This window comes from Phycodurus eques, chromosome 8 (assembly GCF_024500275.1).
Source record: "Phycodurus eques isolate BA_2022a chromosome 8, UOR_Pequ_1.1, whole genome shotgun sequence".
Classification (NCBI taxonomy): Eukaryota; Metazoa; Chordata; class Actinopteri; order Syngnathiformes; family Syngnathidae; genus Phycodurus; species Phycodurus eques.
The window spans coordinates 28,452,891-28,473,233 of record NC_084532.1 but is presented as its reverse complement, the minus strand read 5'-3'; the positions used below and the strand labels follow the sequence as shown (position 1 = coordinate 28,473,233).

Below are 20,343 nucleotides of genomic sequence, written 5' to 3'. Positions count from 1 at the left end.
ACTATACTGCTAAAATGTATTTTACTCATCTAATCGTATTCTATAGTGTTTTTTAAATTTAATTTAATTTCTGTAGTACTTTGATTTCTAATTTTTGGGGGTGTAACACATTCACCATTCAATCTCTTTTATTTATCTAATAGTCATTCGATAGAATTTTATTTTTACCGGTGTGGCACATCAGCCCTTCAATTTACATTCTTTCTTGTTTTTTCTTTTCTTTTCTTTCTTTCTCTCTTTTTTTTAAAAATCCGGTCCTGTTCAGCTGTTTGGTGAAGGAGAATGGAGAGTTTTTTTTAATGTGTTTTATTAAAATGTAACTTCTCTTTGTGAAATTGAAGCTGCACTTTTTATCGCTTTTAATCATAACTGAAAAGCAACTTGTGCGATTACATAATCCTGCTTTTTGGCCTTTATTTCCATCTATGTCAGCGGTTAAAATTGCCTTCATTCTTGCTGTGGCGTTTAATTAAAAATCAATGATTAGAAAAGATGATTTAAGGACACGTAACATGTACACTGGCACAGGAGGTAATAGAAGGCAAAACCTTTTTCAGTCCCCGCTGCAGTACAATTGCATTTTCGCCGAGTCAGCAAGTCATAATTCAGCCTAAATGCGGAGGCCGGGCTTTGCACAATGTGCAGTAAATTTACTCCTTGGCCCTCTGTTGTTTGGTGTGACATTATTATAGGCTTGCCTTTGGCATCGCCGCCCTGAGTCGCTCGAGTCTTATCTGTTTCATTAGCGGCCAACTTCTTACACTTTGGCTGCGTTTGACTTTGAGGGAGGGGGGGAGAATAGCACTTTGCATTTATCAACTGGAAAGGTGAAAGAAGCGAGGAAGTCAAAGAGAGGGCTTGGTGGCTGTTGAAGTTGAAATAAATGTTATTTATTTCCCATTAGGCCTCTCTTTCTCTCCCCCCGGGGAGGGTAGATATATGCACGCAACGTTTGTTGCCTGGGGCTGGCTTATTAAATCTTATTAAAACACCTAATCTTGATAGCACTGTAAGCATAAAATACTTTGGTTCCGGTGGAATAAAGCCCAACGTGATTCTTTGATTGTAATATATGCACGCCTGTCCACCAGCATTACAAATGAAGGCACTGTAATCTCATTTCTGTTTTCCCCGAAGATTTTGAAAGCAAACTAAGAGTTGTGCGCCTTCAGTGTAGTACCACGTTGTGCCCACAACATGGACGGCACCACTGAGCTCAACTGGAAGAGATGCAGCGTAATTAAGAGCAAGAGGAAGAGGCAGAGAATGTCCGCAATTAACTCCAGTAATTGTCGTTTTGTCAAATATGCCTGTGACTGCTGTTATATGCTCTGTTCGTATGCTTTGCTGCTCCGTGTGTGTGAAAGTAGCAGTTATTTTTAAGATTTTATAATTACCGTAACGTCTATGCTGCTTTCCGCTAGCCCGTCTATTGCGTTTCGCATTAAGCTAGCGTATTTCCGTTAGCCAACATGACATGGTTTGGTTGAACACGTTTGTGTTTAATTCAAATTTGTTTCAGACTCTATTTGGATGTGTTGCCTCTGTGTGTTATCGAATATTGAATAAATGCTCAACTGGCATTTATCAGATGCCAGTCGAGCATTTAGCTAGTATGCTCTTTATCCTCACCAGTAAGCGCTACTAGTATGCAATTAGTGTGTGACGACGTGCAAATAATAGGACATTTCTGGACACTAGTAGGATGATTTTGGCGTACTAGTAATGCAACTACATATTACTAGAGATTCAAAACTGCACTAGTTGACAAAAGTGTGCTACTGGTACAACTAGTGTCATTATAACATTCTACTAGTTAACATGTAGCACTTCACCAGTAGTACTAGTAGCGTGCAGATGTCAAGTAGTGCACAGTTTGGGCTCACTCGTAACATCAAGTTGTCCTACTAGTGTGCGGAAATGTCATAAAGTAGTGAAAAGAAACTTGACTTTCCTCCATCCCTCCTCCGTCTTGCTCAACCATGCCTTCCGAACGGGATAAAAATAAATGTTTATTGTCGGGCGCTCCCGTCTGCGAGTGGTGTGACTCGAACGGAGTTTTGGTACGAAACGGTCACCCTTTGAATTACGTGTTGTACGTTTGATTTTTTTGCCTGGAGGGCAAATGTATTAAGCAGCGAGACAGTTTTACAGTTTCAAAACACATCAACAAACTCGATAAGCCCGGTTGTAATTTCATAAAGAGTCATTAACGGCGAAGCAAAGTCCCATTGGACTTTGCTTCGCCGTTAATGTTGTTTTCGTCTCGCACGTCGTATTTCGCAGTCTGTACGCTGTCAAATGCGTTTGAGCAATGCACTGAAACAATAAAGCATTCAATTCAACTTCAGTGTTTTTCACACATTTCTAAGCAAGTGTTTTTGTGGGTTTTTACAGTAATACACCTTGACATCTGTGCTTTTGTCCTGTTAGCCCATCTATGGCGTTTTGCATTTTATGTTAGCATAAAGCTAGCAGACTGTCTTGATTATATGGTTTGGTCAAACAGTTTGACCTTTAATTATAAACATATACCCCAACAAAATTTCTCGTAACGGGTTTTTTTTTAATAAGGAAAATAGCACTTTATAATATTATATTGTGATGCCCTAGTACGTGTTGGGGGGACAACACAGACACACACACACACACACAAGACTGCCTGACTTGAGCCAACGTTCGAGCATAAATGTTCCTTTGCTCTTTCAACTTAGCTGAACTGTCAATCAACAGGGGCTGCCATTAGCGACCCACACTTTATAAAAAAAACACATAGCAGTGACATATTTGTGCATCATTAGTGGGGGGCAGTAGCTCAGTGTAAAGACTGTCAGAGGACACAGGTTTGAGCTTCCATTGTCAACAAAAATGTAAAAGAAAATGGGAAGTAGTCCGCTTACTGGCTACTGTCGAGGTGCCCTTGAGCAAGGCATCGCTCCCACCACCCGAGCTCAAGCGGTGAAACACACACCAGTCAGTTTAATAAATTGAAAAGTATAAATTCTTCATAGGAATCTGACAAGAGTAATATATAATATAATATAAAAGTATATAATCTTATACAACTAATAAGATTAACCATTTTTTTTAAGGTATTACATAGAATTGAAAACAAGTTGACGCATGGTGCCATGATTTAGCTCACGCCCTTTTGACAAAAACTAGGACGCCTACTTTGTGTGTTCCTCGGAAATCCCCACACTCTTAATTCACGATCTATATAAGATCGGGAATTGAATTGTTATTGTTTTTATTGTCATACTAAATAACAGTTGTGAGTCTTGTTAACAGCGTGTCTTTGTCAGATACGCTTGATTTGAGGGGATTTCCGACTGTTGACGCGAAGCGATACCCAATGAAAAAAGGGAAAATCCCGAGTGACATTGAACGCCCCACAATTCCCTCCCTCGCCAGTGTGTTTGGTTGCAGGTCCAACAGAACAGAACACAATCGCTGCTAGCATGTCGCTCGTTGGACGCGCTCCGACTTGTCTTCCCTCAACTCTCCTCCTCTCCGTTTAGTTGAAAAACCCGGTTCACTTCAACGTGGACGCGCCGGGCGACGGATTAAAGCCCGTCGGGAGAGAAGTGCGTCATAAAAGAGTTCGCTTGTTTTTTTGTTTTTTTTTTTAAGGTGGGGGAGTAGAAGTAGTAGTAGTAGTAGTAGTAGTAGTAGTAGTAGTGGTAGTAGTAGTAGTAGTAGTAGTGGGGGGGAAGCTTGCTAACTAGTAACGCTAGCCACAATTGGGAGATAAGGGACACAAGAGGTAAGTTAAATATGGAAATTGTGTTGAATTTTATGTGAGTTTTATCTATTCCACCCCCCACCAGCCCCCTCGGCAGGAACATTTCGAGCGCTGTAGAACTTGGTAACTTCACAAAGTTACCGCTAGCTGCTTTACACGACTTGGATGTAGTGTTACTGTACTCATAGCGTAGTTGCCAAACTTGCCATTCAATTATTTATAAAAAAAATTATTTCCCCTCCGGAGAACAAGAAAACTGCAACAAACGAGAAAAGCACAATTTCCTCAATTCAACCTTTGTTTATGACCATGACACTGGATGACTGAGAAGCTACACAGACATGATAAAGAACGAAAAAAACCAACATTATTAGCAAGCACGTTGGTAAATTAAAAAACATTTTTTTTAAATTGATATTGTGACAAGTTGAGAATGACTGAGGCAATGATGTTATTAGGCTAAAGCTATTATTTTATTGCATGTTGTGTTATATGTGTGTTGACATGGTACACCGAATTGCTTTGTATCCTGTAGTACAAAATGACAATCAACTCATTCAGTGAGTTCCCCATGTTGCCAGCCGGTTTAGAGCATTTGACTAATCTAAAAGTCGCACAGAAATGTGTGTTCTTTGACAATGTAAGCACCAGACCGACCGAAAGAGAGAGTAGATTCTCTTCTTTCACCAGAAATAAAGTTTTGTTCTTGCTTTTTCTCTTCTTTAGTAATCATCAGTAGAACATCGGTTGGTTTCACCGATTTCTGACCAAAAAGCGGACGCGATCGGATTTTGCGAAGCAGAACAGTGACTGATGTTAACACTGAGTGTTTTCTTTTGTGACGCCTCAAATAATGAAGCAACAAAAAACAAGACTGAGAAGCACCTTTTGAGAGCAAAAGAATCATTTGTTTACATATAAACACATAAGATATGTGCTGTGAGCGATGCTGATGCTGCAGTGTGTCAAAAAGCCCATTTTGTTGAATAATCAGAATTATCTTTATTGGCCAAGTATGTTAAAAACATAGGAGGAAATCACTTTTGGCACTTTCACAAAATATACTCCTACATTTACACCATATGCACAAATGTACATTAGCAATTTAAAGTTTGCAGTAGGACTGATCAAATTGAACCGTGCAAATCGTTAACCTCATGGCATAGTTGGGAACGTCATTTTTAATTTCCTGTTACGTGCTTTGCACAATGCTCATTGCACCGGACTGTTGTAATATTAGTCATTCGAACTGCTCTAAGTGCTAGAGGACTCTGCACCTTTTGCACAATTGTCAAAAAAAAGAAAATAATGTACCGGCATTACCAGATAACTAGCAACCCTTTATTGCTCAGTGACTGTTTTTTCTCAATGTCTTTATGTCTCAAAAGTGTTTGTCTGTCAATTGACTGTCTGTTGTCATACTAGAGCGGCTCCAATTACCGAAGACAAATTCCTTGTGTGCTTTTTGGACATACTTGGCAAATCAAGATGATTCTGATTCTGAAAAGAAAATACAAAATACAAAAGGGCCTGTTTTTATTTTTTTTATTTTTTTTGGTTTTGTTTTCCAAAAATGTTAAAATATGACTTAGGAAGCTATTTTATGAGGCTAAAAAATGATGCAGTGTTACAGCGAATAATGAGTAATGCTGCAGTTTTCCTCCCACCTTGTTCTGTCAAGTTACATACTATTTATTGCCCAGGACTTGGATTGACTGCGTGCAGTGAACTTGTTGGGGAGATGTGATGGAAGCTGAAGTATCCTCTGGTGTTGTCACATTGCATTGGGCTTACTGCAGTACAGTAGTTAGTTCCTACATAGCACGACTCAGCCAATCACATCAAATGGCTGCCCTCTGTGGCTGAATTAATAGGCAATGTTAAGAGTAATAGAGAATAGAATTTCTGTGGAAATTGTGTGTGAATGCGGAAAGAGATGAAGCGGAACTGCTGTGGAATTAATTGAATTGTTGAAATGAAGAATGTGAGACTTGAATTTGGAATAGTTTGTATCGGTCAAGAAATGTAGTAGGATGAGGTAAATATAAAATAACTCTTAAATTTGGAAATGTTATGATGAAAAGTGTGTAATTTTGGGAATGTGGTGATTATTGGAATGTGAGAAACAAACAGTGGATAAAAAATCTTCACCTCCCCCACCCCCGTTCACCAGATAAGCCATTTTAAAAAACCTTTTCACCATTAACATGACCCATAGACAATCACAATTAAAATAGAACTGATCATGTTGTACTTTTTTTTGTTTTTTTACTTTGTTTTGAAGGCGTTTTTTTGACATGATTTTCTATAGGTGATAATCACACAAAAACGTTCCCCATTTTTTCCCCCACACCAAAAACTCAATTCCTTCGGAACCCATCATCCTGTTGTCAAAATTCTTGCTGCGTTGTACGCAGGTTGAAGGGCCCGTTCCAACCAGACTCCGCACTTACAGACTGTCAATTTTGGGCAAATTTTGTCAAGTCTCTACCGACGTCATTTTGCTTTCCAGCAGAAGCATGACGGTTTTGTACCAACACTGATTGCTATTTTGAACTGTTCATAATTCCTTCCACCTTGTCTCACACACACACACACACACACACACACACACACACACACACACACAGACACGCATACGCACACACACGCATGCACGTACCTTCCACCATTTAAAATGCCTCTGATTAACACCAAATAAAGTTCAGTTGTTCTCATATTTTTATATCACAGAGCTGGGATTTGGCCCAGGGTGTGTAGAGTTTTTATATCCACTGTAGGTATGCACTTTTTTGAATGGTACAACATACTAATTTATTGCACATTATTTTTGCTGACCTGGTTGCTACGGCTCGCGGACCCCGTGGTGTCCCTGCACGCCAATTTTAGAACCAGTGCTTCACAGTTTGAGGCAGGTGAATCCATTTATCTATTTTGTACAAATTAGTTTTATGTTTGAAAAAAAAATATTTATTCGAGGCGGCATATTCCATTGCTGTGCAATTCCATCACAATTTCGCCATCCGAGTACGCGTGGGATCACAGGTCGCAGGTACGTCTATCCACTTTGCGGCAAATTAGATTAAACGTGAACTAAGCACCTGTGAGTTACTCTAATCAGGCTCTGGTTGGGGTTTTAAGTCGCTGTTTCTCTTTTCTACTCCTGTGAGACTAAAACCATCTTTATACCAATTCCTGCATGAGTGAGATTGGTTAATGAGTAATTCAGGATTTTTTTTCTTCTTCTTTATAATACATTTGTCACCACTGAATCCGTTCCCAGACGCTGTTGACGAACATTTTGCTCATATTTCCCGTAGGAAATAATACAAATGCAATTACAGTATGAATTAAATTTCTAGGGTCAAACATGTACCATCAGTTTTATTTGTTTGAATTGTTCAGGCAATTTTTAAGTAGCATGTTGAACGTTTTGAACGGTCATACAAGAGTTATTTTAGTGCAACTTGAGTGGTCGAATTCCAAATTGTATGACCTCAGGGACATTCCGATTCGGAGGTCCTGCTGTGTTGCTTTGTCATCTGTTTTCCTTTGAGCACAATGTCCTAGTTTATATATACAAATTTGAGTTTCGGCCACCTGAGTGAAGTGGGAAAAAAATAAACCAATTTAGGTACTGCGATGCCCACGCATGTAGTAGTCAAACACACAAAAAGAAAAGGAGAGCGCTTGCAAGGAGCCAACCAACCCAATTCCAGCTCCTGATGTTGCTCACTAGGCCACGCCCCTTTTAAGGCACACATCCACGCCACAAATACCACAGTACATACAGTAATTACACTTTAGAAAACCAGTTGATCAATCAATCAATCAAAACATTTACTTAACCAGATAATACAACCCCAAGTCCAATGAAGTTGGGACGTTGTGTTAAAGATAAATAAAAACAGAATACAATGATTTGCAAATCACGTTCAACCTATATTTAATTGAATACACTACAAAGACAAGATATTTAATGTTCAAACTGATCAACTTGATTGTTTTTAGCAAATAATCATGAACTTAGAATTTGATGGCTGCAACATGTTCCAAAAAAGCTGGGACAGGGTCATGTTTACCACTGTGTTATATCACCTTTTCTTTTAACACCATTCAATAAACGTTTGGGAACTGACGACACTAATTGTTGAAGCTTTGTCGGTGGAATTCTTTCCCATTCTTGCTCGATGTACAGCTTCAGCTGTTCAACAGTCCGGGGTCTCCGTTGTCGTATTTTACGCTTCATAATGCGCCACACATTTTCAATGGGAGACAGTTCTGTACCCGCACTCTTTTACTACAAAGCCACGCTGTTGTAACACGTGCAGAATGTGGTTTGGCGTTGTCTTGGTGAAATAAGCAGGGGCGTCCATGAAAAAGACGTCGCTTGGATGGCTGCATATGTTTCTCCAAAACCTGTATGTACCTTTCAGCATTAATGGTTACCCATGCCATTGGCACGAACACAGCCCCATACCATCACAGATGCTGGCTTTTGAACTTTGCGTCCATAACAATCCGGATGGTTCTTTTCCTCTTTGGCCCGGAGGACACGACGTCCACAATTTCCCAAAACAATTTGAAATGTGGACTCGTCGGACCAGAGAACACTTTGCCACTTGGCATCAGTCCATCTTAGATGAGCTCGGGCCCAGAGAAGCCGGCGGCGTTTCTGGGTATTGTTGATAAATGGCTTTTGCGTTGCATAGTAGAGTTTCAAGTTCCACTTATGGATGTAGCGTCGAACTGTATTTACTGACATTGGTTTTCTGAAGTGTTCCTGAGCCCATGTGGTGATATCCTGGACACCGCCTGAGGGATCGAAGGTCACGGCATTCAATGTTGGTTTTCGGCCTTGCCGCTTACATGCAGTGATTTCTCCAGATTCTCTGATGATGAAATCCCTCAATTCCTTGCAATTGTACGTTGAGGGACTTTGTCCTTGAACTGTTCAAATATTTTCTCACGCACTTGTTCACAAAGAGTTGAACCTCGCCCCATCTTCGCTTGTGAATGACTGAGCAATTCAGGGAAGCTCCTTTTATACCCGATCATGGCGCCCACCTGTTCCCAATGAGCCCGTTCACCTGTGGGATGTTCCAAACAGGTGTTTGATGAGCATTCGTCAACTTTCTCAGTCTTTTTTTGCCACCTGTCTCAGCTTTTTTGGAACGTTTTCAGCCATAAAATTCTAAGTTAATGATTATTTGCTAAAAACAATCAAGTTTATCAGTTTGAACATTAAATGTATTCAATTAAATATATGTTGAGCATGATTTGCAAATCATTGTACTCTGTTTTTATTTGTTTAACACAACGTCCCAACTTAATTGGAATTGGGGTTTTAAAACACGTTGAGACCGAGGTCTCTTTTTCAACTGTGATGTGGCTAAGAAGGCTGAGCACAAAATTTCATCATAACATTAACAATACAATGTTCTGTATACATAAAAGAACACAGTACAGATAAAAAGTAAACGTAAAAGTGTACAGAAAATATAAGAACACAGAACGATTAAGATCAGAGACCTGTTTGTCTGTGTAGATGTAGACCACTGTCCAAAGAGAATGTAGAGCTGTATATACTGACCAAATGTACATAATGCAAGCACAACAAAACAACAGCAGTCGTACATATCACAACACCTTGAGGAAGATTTATAAAGTTAATGTGCTAAGGCCTGAACGTCACTTACCTTTATTATATTCTCTCTTACTATGTTTCATTTCGTTTTTGTACAGTGCTATTTATCCTAAAACATGTAAAGCATTAAAACATGTCACAATAAAAATTGTGGTGCTTTATTTGGGGGGTGGGGGGGGGCTGGAAAGTTTCAATTCATTTCAATCTGGAATATTCATAGTAGTAAATTGAGTTACGAGCCTGGTCAGAGAAAGAATTGAACTCGGAAGTCAAGGTACTACTGTATTGTGGCTGGAGTAAAAAGTTGATTCACAGTCATGAACGAACTTGGGTGTTATTGCGTCGATATACTAAAGCCATATGTAAATGTCGGTCACACACGCATCCCGTGACCTGGTTCTCTGTACTGTTGATTAATCTGCACGTGTTGACCCTCTTTTTCAGCTCACGCCCAGGCCATGGCCTTAACCGAGGGATGGGAGTGACGTGACACAAATCAAGCCAGCGTCATGTTTTTCTGCTGAAACGACGACGACAGATGCTCGCGACAATGGACGAGTCGGTGCTGCTGGATTTGCTGGAGTGCCCCGTGTGCCTGGAGCGTCTGGACGCCTCGGCCAAGGTTCTGCCCTGTCAGCACACTTTCTGCCGACGCTGCCTACAGGGAATCGTGGGCTCCCGCGGCGAGCTGCGCTGCCCGGAGTGCCGCACGCTGGTAGAGTGCGCCGTGGACGAGCTGCCCAGCAACATCCTGCTGGTGCGCCTGCTGGACGGCATCAAGCAGAGGCCGCGCGGGGCCGCCAACGGCAGCGCCGGAGCGGCGGCCAGGGCGCACGCCGGCGGAACCCGCGGCGACCAGGGTGCGCCCGGAGCCCAACCCCAGCGTGCTCAAGCAAAAAGCACTCTTGCCCGGGTGAGTACACTCCCTCAAGTCTTTGGATGTGTTCAGAATCATTCGCTCGTTGCCTACTCCATCATCGCTTAAGAGGTGTAAGGTAGCAAAAGTTTGCAACGTTTCCGGTAAATTTCCATGGGAGGTTGAAATGTGGAAGTTTGGAATCATTTATTACTTGGCAGCAGTGGGCAAATGTTTGTGCGGTGTATGCATCCATCCCTCATCTTCTACTTGTCGGGGATGCGGTAACGAGGTAAGCAGCCTAAGCAAAAAGCCCAGACTTTCCTCTCCCCGACCCGAGCCACTTCGTCCAGCTCTTCCAAACGGATCCCAATGTATAATTCATTAAAATTTTTAATTGTCCGCCCATCCATTTTCTATACTGCTGATCCTCGTTATTTACAATTAATTTTATTATAATTAATAAATGATGCAACAGCATAAATCAAACTTTAAAGTGTATATGTAGTTTTAAAATTTCCCTATTACAGTTGATAGGTACAAAGCCCAACCCCGAATAGCAAATTCATTCATAGTTTTGATGCTGTGTTTGGTCCGAGTTTGGCGAAACTTTGGTGAGACAAAGCAGGCGCAGCAGACATGAGCGCCGCCACCCTATCTAGCCACGCCCGCGAACTGTCATTCAGAAATCCTAACACGCATGCTGTTTGATTTGTGATTGTATGAGCAAGTTGGAGGCTGGGAGCAGAGCGAATGATCATTTGCGTAGGTGCAACTTCCCCCTTCTGGCTTGCGACAGAAGTTTGGTTGAGCGGACAACTAGTTATTATTATTTTTTTTTGGTGCGTTTATGGCCTTACACACATTGTTCGTTGTCTCAATTAAAGAGACTACAATACAATAAATAAATTGTAAATTGACTGTTTGTTGTACTAGAGCGGCTCCAACTACCGGAGACAAATTCCTTGTGTGTTTTGGACATACTTGGCAAATAAAGATGATTCTGATTCTGATTCTGATAAATATCATACATGCTGTCGGCAGTTTTTTACGCAAAAAAACCCCAAAACATATATTCTGACCTTTTTGCCACGTTAAAGAAACTTGGGAATGGATAAATTGTATTTGATTAATGGAAGATAGGTTCCCGCCCCTAAAAATCAGAGAATAGATGAATTCACAAATGCTGCACCGCGAACATGTATTTATCCACTGTACTGTATTTGTATTTGATCATTTTTAAAATCAATAAAATTATACTTTTTTGTTTAATTCTTTTAAAATGTTATTTACACTACATAAATTAACAAATTATTTAATGATGATAATGGATAAACATGCTTAGGAAGGCCGGATTAAAGAAGGGAGCGGGCCACACATGCACGTGGAGAACATGCCAACGCCACACAGGAAGGCCGGAACCGATATGGTCGCATTTATTGGCAGTCCTCAATATATGTCAAACATACAGAGGGCCGAAATGACTTTTTCCAAGAGGCCACTATCACAAAAAACAAACAAACAAACTATATAACATAAGACATAAAACATCCATGCTGTTTGTTGTATGAAGCGGTTATAGATGAAAGAGGAGAACTCGGAGGCAGAAGCGCTAACCGCATGTTCACCGTGCTGCCCTGAGCTGAAACAATACAGCGCAAATCTGTGTGGATTAAAAGCGGCACGTTGCATTACCGCCGCTAATCTTTGCTGCGGATTAACTGCGATCATAGTGAAATGGAAAGCAGCCGGTTGACTAACGGACATGGTTAAGATAGTTAATAATTTAACACAGAAGGTTTACTGCTTTCTGCACCAGCCAACAGACCTTTCCTCTAATGAGATTTCTCACCTCCACACTTTTTTTTTTTTTTTTCTCCTGTTAGTCTTGCACTTGAGGTCCATTCAACGTTGCTGTTTGTCAATGTACTTGAGAGACTCAGGGTGGGACCCGAGGGGCGCTTGCGTTATCTCCACTTGCAAAATACACTCGGTGAAACTGAGACATTCTTGGAGCCTGTTTGCTGCATTACTCAACCATTGGAGAGATTAGTTTTTTTTTTTTTCTTCTTCACCCAAATCAACAAAATAATATCTACGAGCGTACATGAACGTACCATGAACAGTTAAGTGGAATTACACATGGAGTTCATTTTGTGCACATGTTCCGTTTCTATTCACACCGTTAAAAAAAATCCAAGCTAATCAAAATGTGTCGTAAACCATGCCGAAGTCATACACAGTAAGATCGTCAGTCTTCCGAGACATGCCGACCCCTTGCTAGATATTCTGAAGTCACGACATATGCAGGAATCTTTCGAGATTTGCTGAAGTCTCACACAATTCACTATGTTCTCATGAGATATTAGGCAGTAAAGCAAATCTCACGTTGTATGCTCAAGTGTTTTTCAAAGATTTTCAAGATGTTTTACGAGATAATCTGGTGTTGAGAGATTTTCCAAAGTCTCCAGAGATATGCTAAAGTCTTGTGAGATATATGCTTAAGTCTCACAAGACTTGCCAAGGTATTCTTAGGTCTCACAACATATGCAGAAATATTGCGAGAAGTTTTGTGAGATATTCTGGTGGTGTCACATGTACTAAAGTTTCTCAAGATATTGTAAAATCTCGCGAGATATGCCAAAATCTTACAAGCCATGGCGACGCCTTGCAAGGCACAGTCAGAGTCTCAGAACAGATGCAGGAATCTTGCAAGATTTGCTGAAGTCTCACAAGTTTTACTCAAATCTCAAGAGATATGAGTAAGCAAAGCATATCTCACGCAATATGCTCAAGTGTTGTGAGATTTATGAGATATGCCGAAGTGTCACTAGATTTGGTTAAAACTCATGAAAAAAGCAGATGTTTTGCAAGATTTTCTGAGTTTGTCATACATATGCGAGGTTAGATTTGACAAACTGTGACGTTGGTCTCAGACTACCCGTAGTATTTGGAAATTTGAAATTTGTTTTTGAAAATTGACTTTTTACTAATTACTTGTACACAAATATAGAGGTACCTTGACTTAGTTAGTCTGTCCCTCGGTCGATGTTTTTGCGAGCCAAAATTTGTGGAACAAGCAATACGCCACCCGTTCCACGAATAATTTGGTATGCGGAGAAACTGAGTTGCGAACTCTTCATACAGTAATTGACAATTGTAATTTGGCAGCCAGCTTGGTGATGAAGTGCTGCGTCCAAAAGTGAAAATAAAATCCACGCTTTCTTATTATTTTTATGGGGGCTCGACTGCACCTTGGAGTTCGTACTCCCTTTTTTATTTATTTATTTTTTACTTTTTGATGATGGCATGTCACAGAACTGTTTTAAATATGAAAAAAAAAAACAGCTTGATCACTTCCTCATCACAAACGGCAGAGTCCGATGGGAACTGTACTCCTGGTTTCTGGTCTGCATCCGAGTTTTATTACCGTGTTCACCCACCTGCCCAAAAAGAACAGGGGGAAAATGAACCAAAGTTAAAACAGATCAAGGGATGATAGTATGGAAACACATTAAGTCTTGGTGGCAGTTTTAACTAAACACATCTTAGCTAACCTTCTGGACATAGAAAGTCAGATTATTTTACAAACCTTGTCCCAAAGAAACCAAATGATCTTTTACTAGATTGTTCTCTTACCCTACATATATTTAGATGTCATTCATTAAAACAGTAGATAAATTACCCTACTACATTGTTACATTTCTGAGCACATTTTGGTTATTACTTGTTTACCGTGTAAATCAACTGACATCATATGTTCACGTCTTAATCTGTGTTTATCACAAATAGCTCCAGATAGAAACATGTTATTTCATTTCATGAGAACCAAAAACACAAGAAAAAAGTAAAATATTTGAAGGCCCCATTGTTGTAAGCAGCTCTGACCTGCACAAAAAAACAGGAGGATAGGGTTGATGAAAAGATGTCAAGGCCCTATGTAAAGTCATCAGAATGTCAACACGCTGATAATAGATCGGCCCGGCCAGAGATCAGAGGCCCTCCTGTAAATTGCTACTGCGCGGCCCGGCCCGCCTTGCTGGCTACAGTATCGCTCTATTCATTCGTGGTCCTTTCAAAGCTTGTTTGGGCTTTTGGGAATTTCCCTCAGCTCCGTAAAACCCCATCTCGGTGGACCTCTCACGCTTTCAGGGTGTGTTGACATTTGACACGTTTAGGCCCGAGTGCTTTGATAGTGCGGTTAATTTGATGAGGTGTGAACGCTATCATCCAGCTGTCAATACAAACCCAATGAGTAAACTAATAAACAGCATTATGTTTTTTTGGGGGGGGGTTATGTTTGAATTTCATTACACAATATACGCCACAGAGTCCATTGAGGGTGTGCTAACAAGGTGCTGACGATTCCATTGGCAACACTAAAGGTGCCGTTTCCACCAAACCATCCGCTTCTGTTCAGTTTGGCTTGGGACAGTTTGGATCAGGTAAACCCGGCCTTGGCTCCTATGGAAATAGCGTGCATACAGCCTGTACCAGCGAGATGGTATAATATGTAAAATGTCAGTTGCAACGTTTTCTTTATTTATTTAATCTTTATTCATCCAGGAAAGGAATTTGAGAACAGATTCTCACTTGCAATGCCAACTTGACAGCAGACTAAAAGAAAGCGAAATAAAAACACATACATAGACAAGAAACTGTACAGTGTGATATCAGAATCAGAATCATCTTTATTTGCTAAGTATCTCCAAAAAACACAAGGAATTTGTCTCCGGTAATTGGAGCCGCCCTAGTACGACAAGAGACAGTCAATTGACAGAGAACACTTTTGAGACATAAAGACATTGAGAAAAGCAGTCACTGAGCATAAAGGGTTGCTAGTTATCTGGTAATGCCGGTACATTTTTTTTTTGTGACAATTTTCAAAAAAGATGCAAAGTCCTGTAAGCACTTAAAGGAGTTCGAAAGACTAATATTGCAGTAGTTCGGTGCAATGACCATTGTGCAAAGGGCGCAGAGACTTCAAGCGATTAGTACGATAATCTGGGACATTGTTGATTGTGCAAATGTTGCAGATACTCCTCAGTCATTAGTACATTACTAATGTACATCATCCATCCATCCATCCATTTTCTGAGCCGCTTCTCCTCACTAGGGTCGCAGGCGTGCTGGAGCCTATCCCAGCTGTCATCGGGCAGGAGGCGGGGTACACCCTGAACTGGTTGCCAGCCAATCGCAGGGCACATACAAACAAACAACCATACACACTCACATTCACACCTACGGGTAATTTAGAGTCTCTAATTAATGCATGTTTTTGGGATGTGGGAGGAAACCGGAGTGCCCGGAGAAAACCCACGCAGGCACGGGGAGAACATGCAAACTCCACACAGGCGGGACCGGGGATTGAACCCCGGGTCCTCAGAACTGTGAGGCTGACGCTCTAACCAGTCGGCCACCGTGCCGCCTTAATGTACATCAGTACATTAAAAATGTATGTTTTTTTTTTTAATAGTTACATAATACATTACATCACATCATAGCACATGGTAAATAAAAGGGTCAAAACAGGTGCAGCAATCATGTACAATATCCCTCACTAACTTTTTGAATGATGATATTGGGATGAATGAGGTGAGTTTTATTATTTGTTGGACAGTGTTCCAGTTGTTTGATGCAGAAAATGAAAGAGAACTTAGTACGGACGTAAAGATAGAGGTTCATTAAACTGCTGCAATGGAGAGTGCGGATTGTGTAATGCATGGTGACAAATTAAAGAAGATAACCACATCAATTCACATAATTAATTGTTAGAGACGGAATATTTTAGGTACGTCTCTGTCGACCAATAATCAGGAAACAGTGTGTCTAGGCCTTTACAAACGTACCGAACCACACCACGACGACTGAAGTGTTGCAAAAAGTGCAAAGTTCAGGTTGGATAGTAAGGAGACCCTTCACAATGGAAACGCACTTCAGTGGGTACCGTACAGTTAGGTGGAAGAGGTTGAAACAGGCCATTTATGAAACCAGTACCTTTCTTTATATTCCGAATCACATCACTACAACCAAGTGTCCTAAAAACGAAATGATTTAGGTCTTATATTTGGGGACCCTTTACAGTGGAAAGACAACACTATGTACGAACCTAACCGGACCATACTACTAGGAGGAAACAAGGCTGAAAGAGTACCGTTAATGTAAGGCCTTTATTGGTTTCATTGACTCTAGGGAACTGGTTCATGGATCATTTCAGATCAGATGCTTTGGGAACCTTTACAATGTAAATGCGATAAAATGCATACAATCTGAACCGGACCATGCGGCTAGATGGAAACAAGGCTAGATTACGTCATTGGTAGAACACAAGGATTTCCTTAGTAGTTTTGCTTTATTAGTTACACAGGACTGTGTGATGTGAAACGCACCATGCATCATTTCCCCCTCAACCAAATAACAGTCCTTGACTTGTGGGAGGTTTTTATGTTATCTCTCGTGCCAATGGTTTCTTCTGTGTCTGTTCGGCCGTCATGAGGCATTCCGCTAATGACGGACAAAAGCCCGGCTGTGCAGGTGTAAGATCTTTGCAACATGAAAAGCCCTGGATCAAAGCTGATGCTGATTGGCCGCGCTGATCCCCCATAACTCCCCACCCCACGGACCTGTGCTCCATGGGGTCTTGAGCGCTTCACTAAGCCCGCTCGACACCCTTAGCCTCACTTCTTTATTGTTGGATGGCCGAAAATGTCCGCCTGGAAGCAGCTCTCTTTGGATGTCCATCCCCACCTTTTTGTAGAGCCGGGAGGGCAGAGAGCTGCCTGACAGATTCACAACAGGGTTTTGTCTCGAGTCCCCTTCTGATCTTACTGCCTAGCCGACACCAGTGATGAGTAACAGAAGAATGATGAGTAACAGAAGCCAATAGGTGTTAAGTTATGACATCATGACCAAAAGGGACAAATGTTTAGTGCAAAGTAAGCTTTGCGCTCTCTTCCTCTTTACACTATCTCCAGGGTTGCACCAGTTGTTTGACACTCTTTTCTGGCATTTGCTTTGACTTTGTGTAGGGGGTGGTTGAGCGGGTGGTCTCCTGGAACCCTTCAAAGTTCAGACACAGTTTGATGACTCACATCCCACAGTGCTTGGTAACATGGATGTTTTGACTTCCCCTCAATCGCCTCAAACAACTGCATTTTTTTTTTTTTGTGTCTTTGCCAATGTGGATTGAGAACAGACGGCGTGGCAAGCAATGCGTAGAGGCATTGGGTGCTGTCTTGGAGTCAGAGGTCAGGGTTCAAGAGTCATTGTAGTCATGTGTTGGAGTCAAAAGAGTGATGGGGGAGGGTTTAATGGCAGAGTTTTATGTGGATGTCCTCCATTATCACTATGGTCCACTGGTGAGTTGAGGCTTTACTCACATAGCAGAAACAAGTTTGCTGCTTGGGTTTATTAACTTGACCACAAGGAGTTCCTCATTCCCATCACTGACTTTGGCTCAGTTAAAGGAGGTGCAGATCAAGCTACAACTAACATGGGAATAAGCTTGCTTCATTTAAAACATTGTTTTTAGCATTTTGAGTCCACAGATGCCAGACATTTCTTGATTTTTTTTGACAGTCCGCTCCTGTTTGAAGCACATGCTCCCAACGCTCCAGGACTTAATTGAAACAAATTTAATAGCGCAAACATAGAGTGTGTTTGTCTGTCTGTCTTCAGTCATTAGCTTTGTCTGTCTTTGAGTTGGAATCTAAAACTAACACAAAAAGTGGGGCACACAAATCCGATAATCGGTCCAAATTTGAGCATTTCTCCCTTCGTCTGATTAATATAGGCCCGATTGTAAAGTCACAAATCATTCAACACAAAAAATGACAAGAAGAGTTTGTAACTGCAAACTAGCTACCCCAAAAAAACAAAAAACAAATCTATTGTTACTCTTTTTTTTTTTCTTTGTATTTTCCGTCAGTCTGGATGACCTGTGGCACAGTGCTGCCTCTCACAGGTTAATCTTGGTACTATGGGAAACTTCAGGTTTGGGGAAGGAGACTCGCAACTGTTGGTTAAGTTACATGTGTTGTGCTGTGTTGGCCATCTGGAGTACACCACACAGTACAAGAGCATTTTAAAAATTAGATGTTACAAATTGGTACACGTGTGTGTAAGTGCACATCTTTAGTTTGGGACAGGCTGTGTCCTTGACACGATGGAAAAGTGTCTTTCATAAATCCCCAGAGATCATGGGTGTTCCGGCTGCAGACGTTCACTGCATTGGCCGCAGCTGCTTGGGATGTTCTACTCTGTCAAAGTGATGGATGACCTTGTGTTTCGGTCATCGTTAAAAAGAAGAAAAAGTTGATTTGACCTGTGGCAGAGGGATGTTGTTACTTTTCCACAGCGTTCTTGACGTGAACACGTGGAGCCTCTTAATGAATTTGTTTCTTGACTGTTACTGCTGGTCTTTGCTTGGTCCTCATTCGTTGATGGGAAACAGGAAAATATTTTGTCTATGAGACGTCATCAGGCCTCTGTCTCGTGTAATGAAAGCCTTTAAGAAACAGTTTGTTTTACATTTTAAAGGCCTCTCATACGCACATCAAACAAACGGGATGCCGGTCGGTGGATTTTCCTTCCCTGTTATTTTTTGTCATTCAGTCGTTAATTTATACCCCAGGCAAAAAAGAATGTTTATATGTTTTTCTTATGCATAGGTTCTCATTAAAATTCCTGCACGGCTGCCTCATCTGAGGTCGATGAGTCACGCCGGCCCGCTTTGATGACGTCACACTGTTGTCGAAGCCTCTCCTCGTGGCCGGCTGGCTGACCTCCGCCTGTGTGACACAAGCCCATAATTACGCCGTCGCATTGCGCCACGAAGCTGGCAAGCCCGCCATGAAAGCTTTCCACCGCTGGGATGTTTTCCCGGAGGGCTTTTGGCCGCCCCATTCCTGATCACACGTTCCTCTTGTTTCTCCAGGAGGCCCCAAATTGCTAAATCTCCCCAATGTTACACTCTTGAATGTTTACACGCACTGTTTAGTCAAGCTGGAGCCAGTTGATTGGACTACTTGCAATGTCCCAGTATATGTACAAGGAAAGTCATATAAATTTTATTACCCAAAGTATAACCCCTGTCACACATATTCAAACAGTTGGACATGTGCATTCAAAAGTTTAGCGAAGGTCAAATTAAGTTCAATTGTAAAGGTTATAGTTAGTCCCAATCACGCTTTTTTTTTTTTTTTTTTGCGTCTGAGTTACTTGATTTTGAGTATCTGCCGATACTGAGTCTGGATCCGATACCTCGGCAATACCTTAAGAGGTTGTAGTGCATTTTAGGTTCATCCTGAAATTTCACTCAAAAGCCCATTATCCCTAACTTTTTGTAAGTAAAGTTTTGTAAGTACGCTCATGAGTTTACATACCCTGTCAGAATTTGTGAAAAATTGCCAATGCTTTGGGGGAAAATATGACAAGATTATGCATAAAACTTTTCTTTAGGGATAGTGGTTGGGTGAAGCTATTTGTTATCACATAATTGTTTGCGCTTTTAAAATCATCATGATAAATGCAATCACCCAGATGGCCGTGGTCAAAGGTTTACATCCCCTTGAATGTTTGGCCTGATAATATACACAGGTTGACACACACAGGTTTAAAATGGCTGTTAAGGAAGTTTCCATACGTGTGACTTGTTTGATTGTAATTAGTGCCTTTGTATAAATAGTCAATAATGAGTTTCTAAGCTCGTGAGAACCCCCTACACAGTTCACATTTTTCTGGATACTGAGCCAAAGAGAATGCAAAAGAGCTGTCAAAGGACCTGCGAGAAAAGGTAGATGAACTTCATAAATCTGGAAAAGGATATAAAAAAACATCTAAAGGTTTGAAAATGCCAATCGGTAGTGTTGAAACTCTGAAAAAGAAGTGGAGTGTTTTTGTTGATGCCAAGCCACGGTCAGGTCGAGCTAAACAACGATTTCAGTCACAGCTGCCAGGAAGATTGTTCGGGATGTAAAGAAAAACCCACAAGAAACCTCAGCTGAAATACAGGCTTCTCATAAAAATGTGGCTTTGCCTGATAACGCTACTGTATTTAGAGAAGTATTCATTGTCGGAATCCTCGCATCTCTATAA

General features: G+C 41.1%; 1 protein-coding gene across 2 annotated transcripts in view; it reads left to right on the top strand.

Moving 5' to 3' along the window:
* The first annotated feature begins 3,449 nt into the window (after positions 1-3,449).
* Positions 3,450-20,343, top strand: part of sh3rf1 (SH3 domain containing ring finger 1) — a 56,129-nt gene continuing 39,235 nt past the window's right edge. The window contains exons 1-2 of one of the 2 annotated variants that reach the window (XM_061684400.1): positions 3,450-3,587; positions 9,837-10,305. In XM_061684400.1, the coding sequence (XP_061540384.1) occupies positions 9,931-10,305 (375 nt within the window). In that variant the 5' untranslated portion in view covers positions 3,450-3,587; positions 9,837-9,930. The other variant, XM_061684399.1, reaches the window with a different exon arrangement.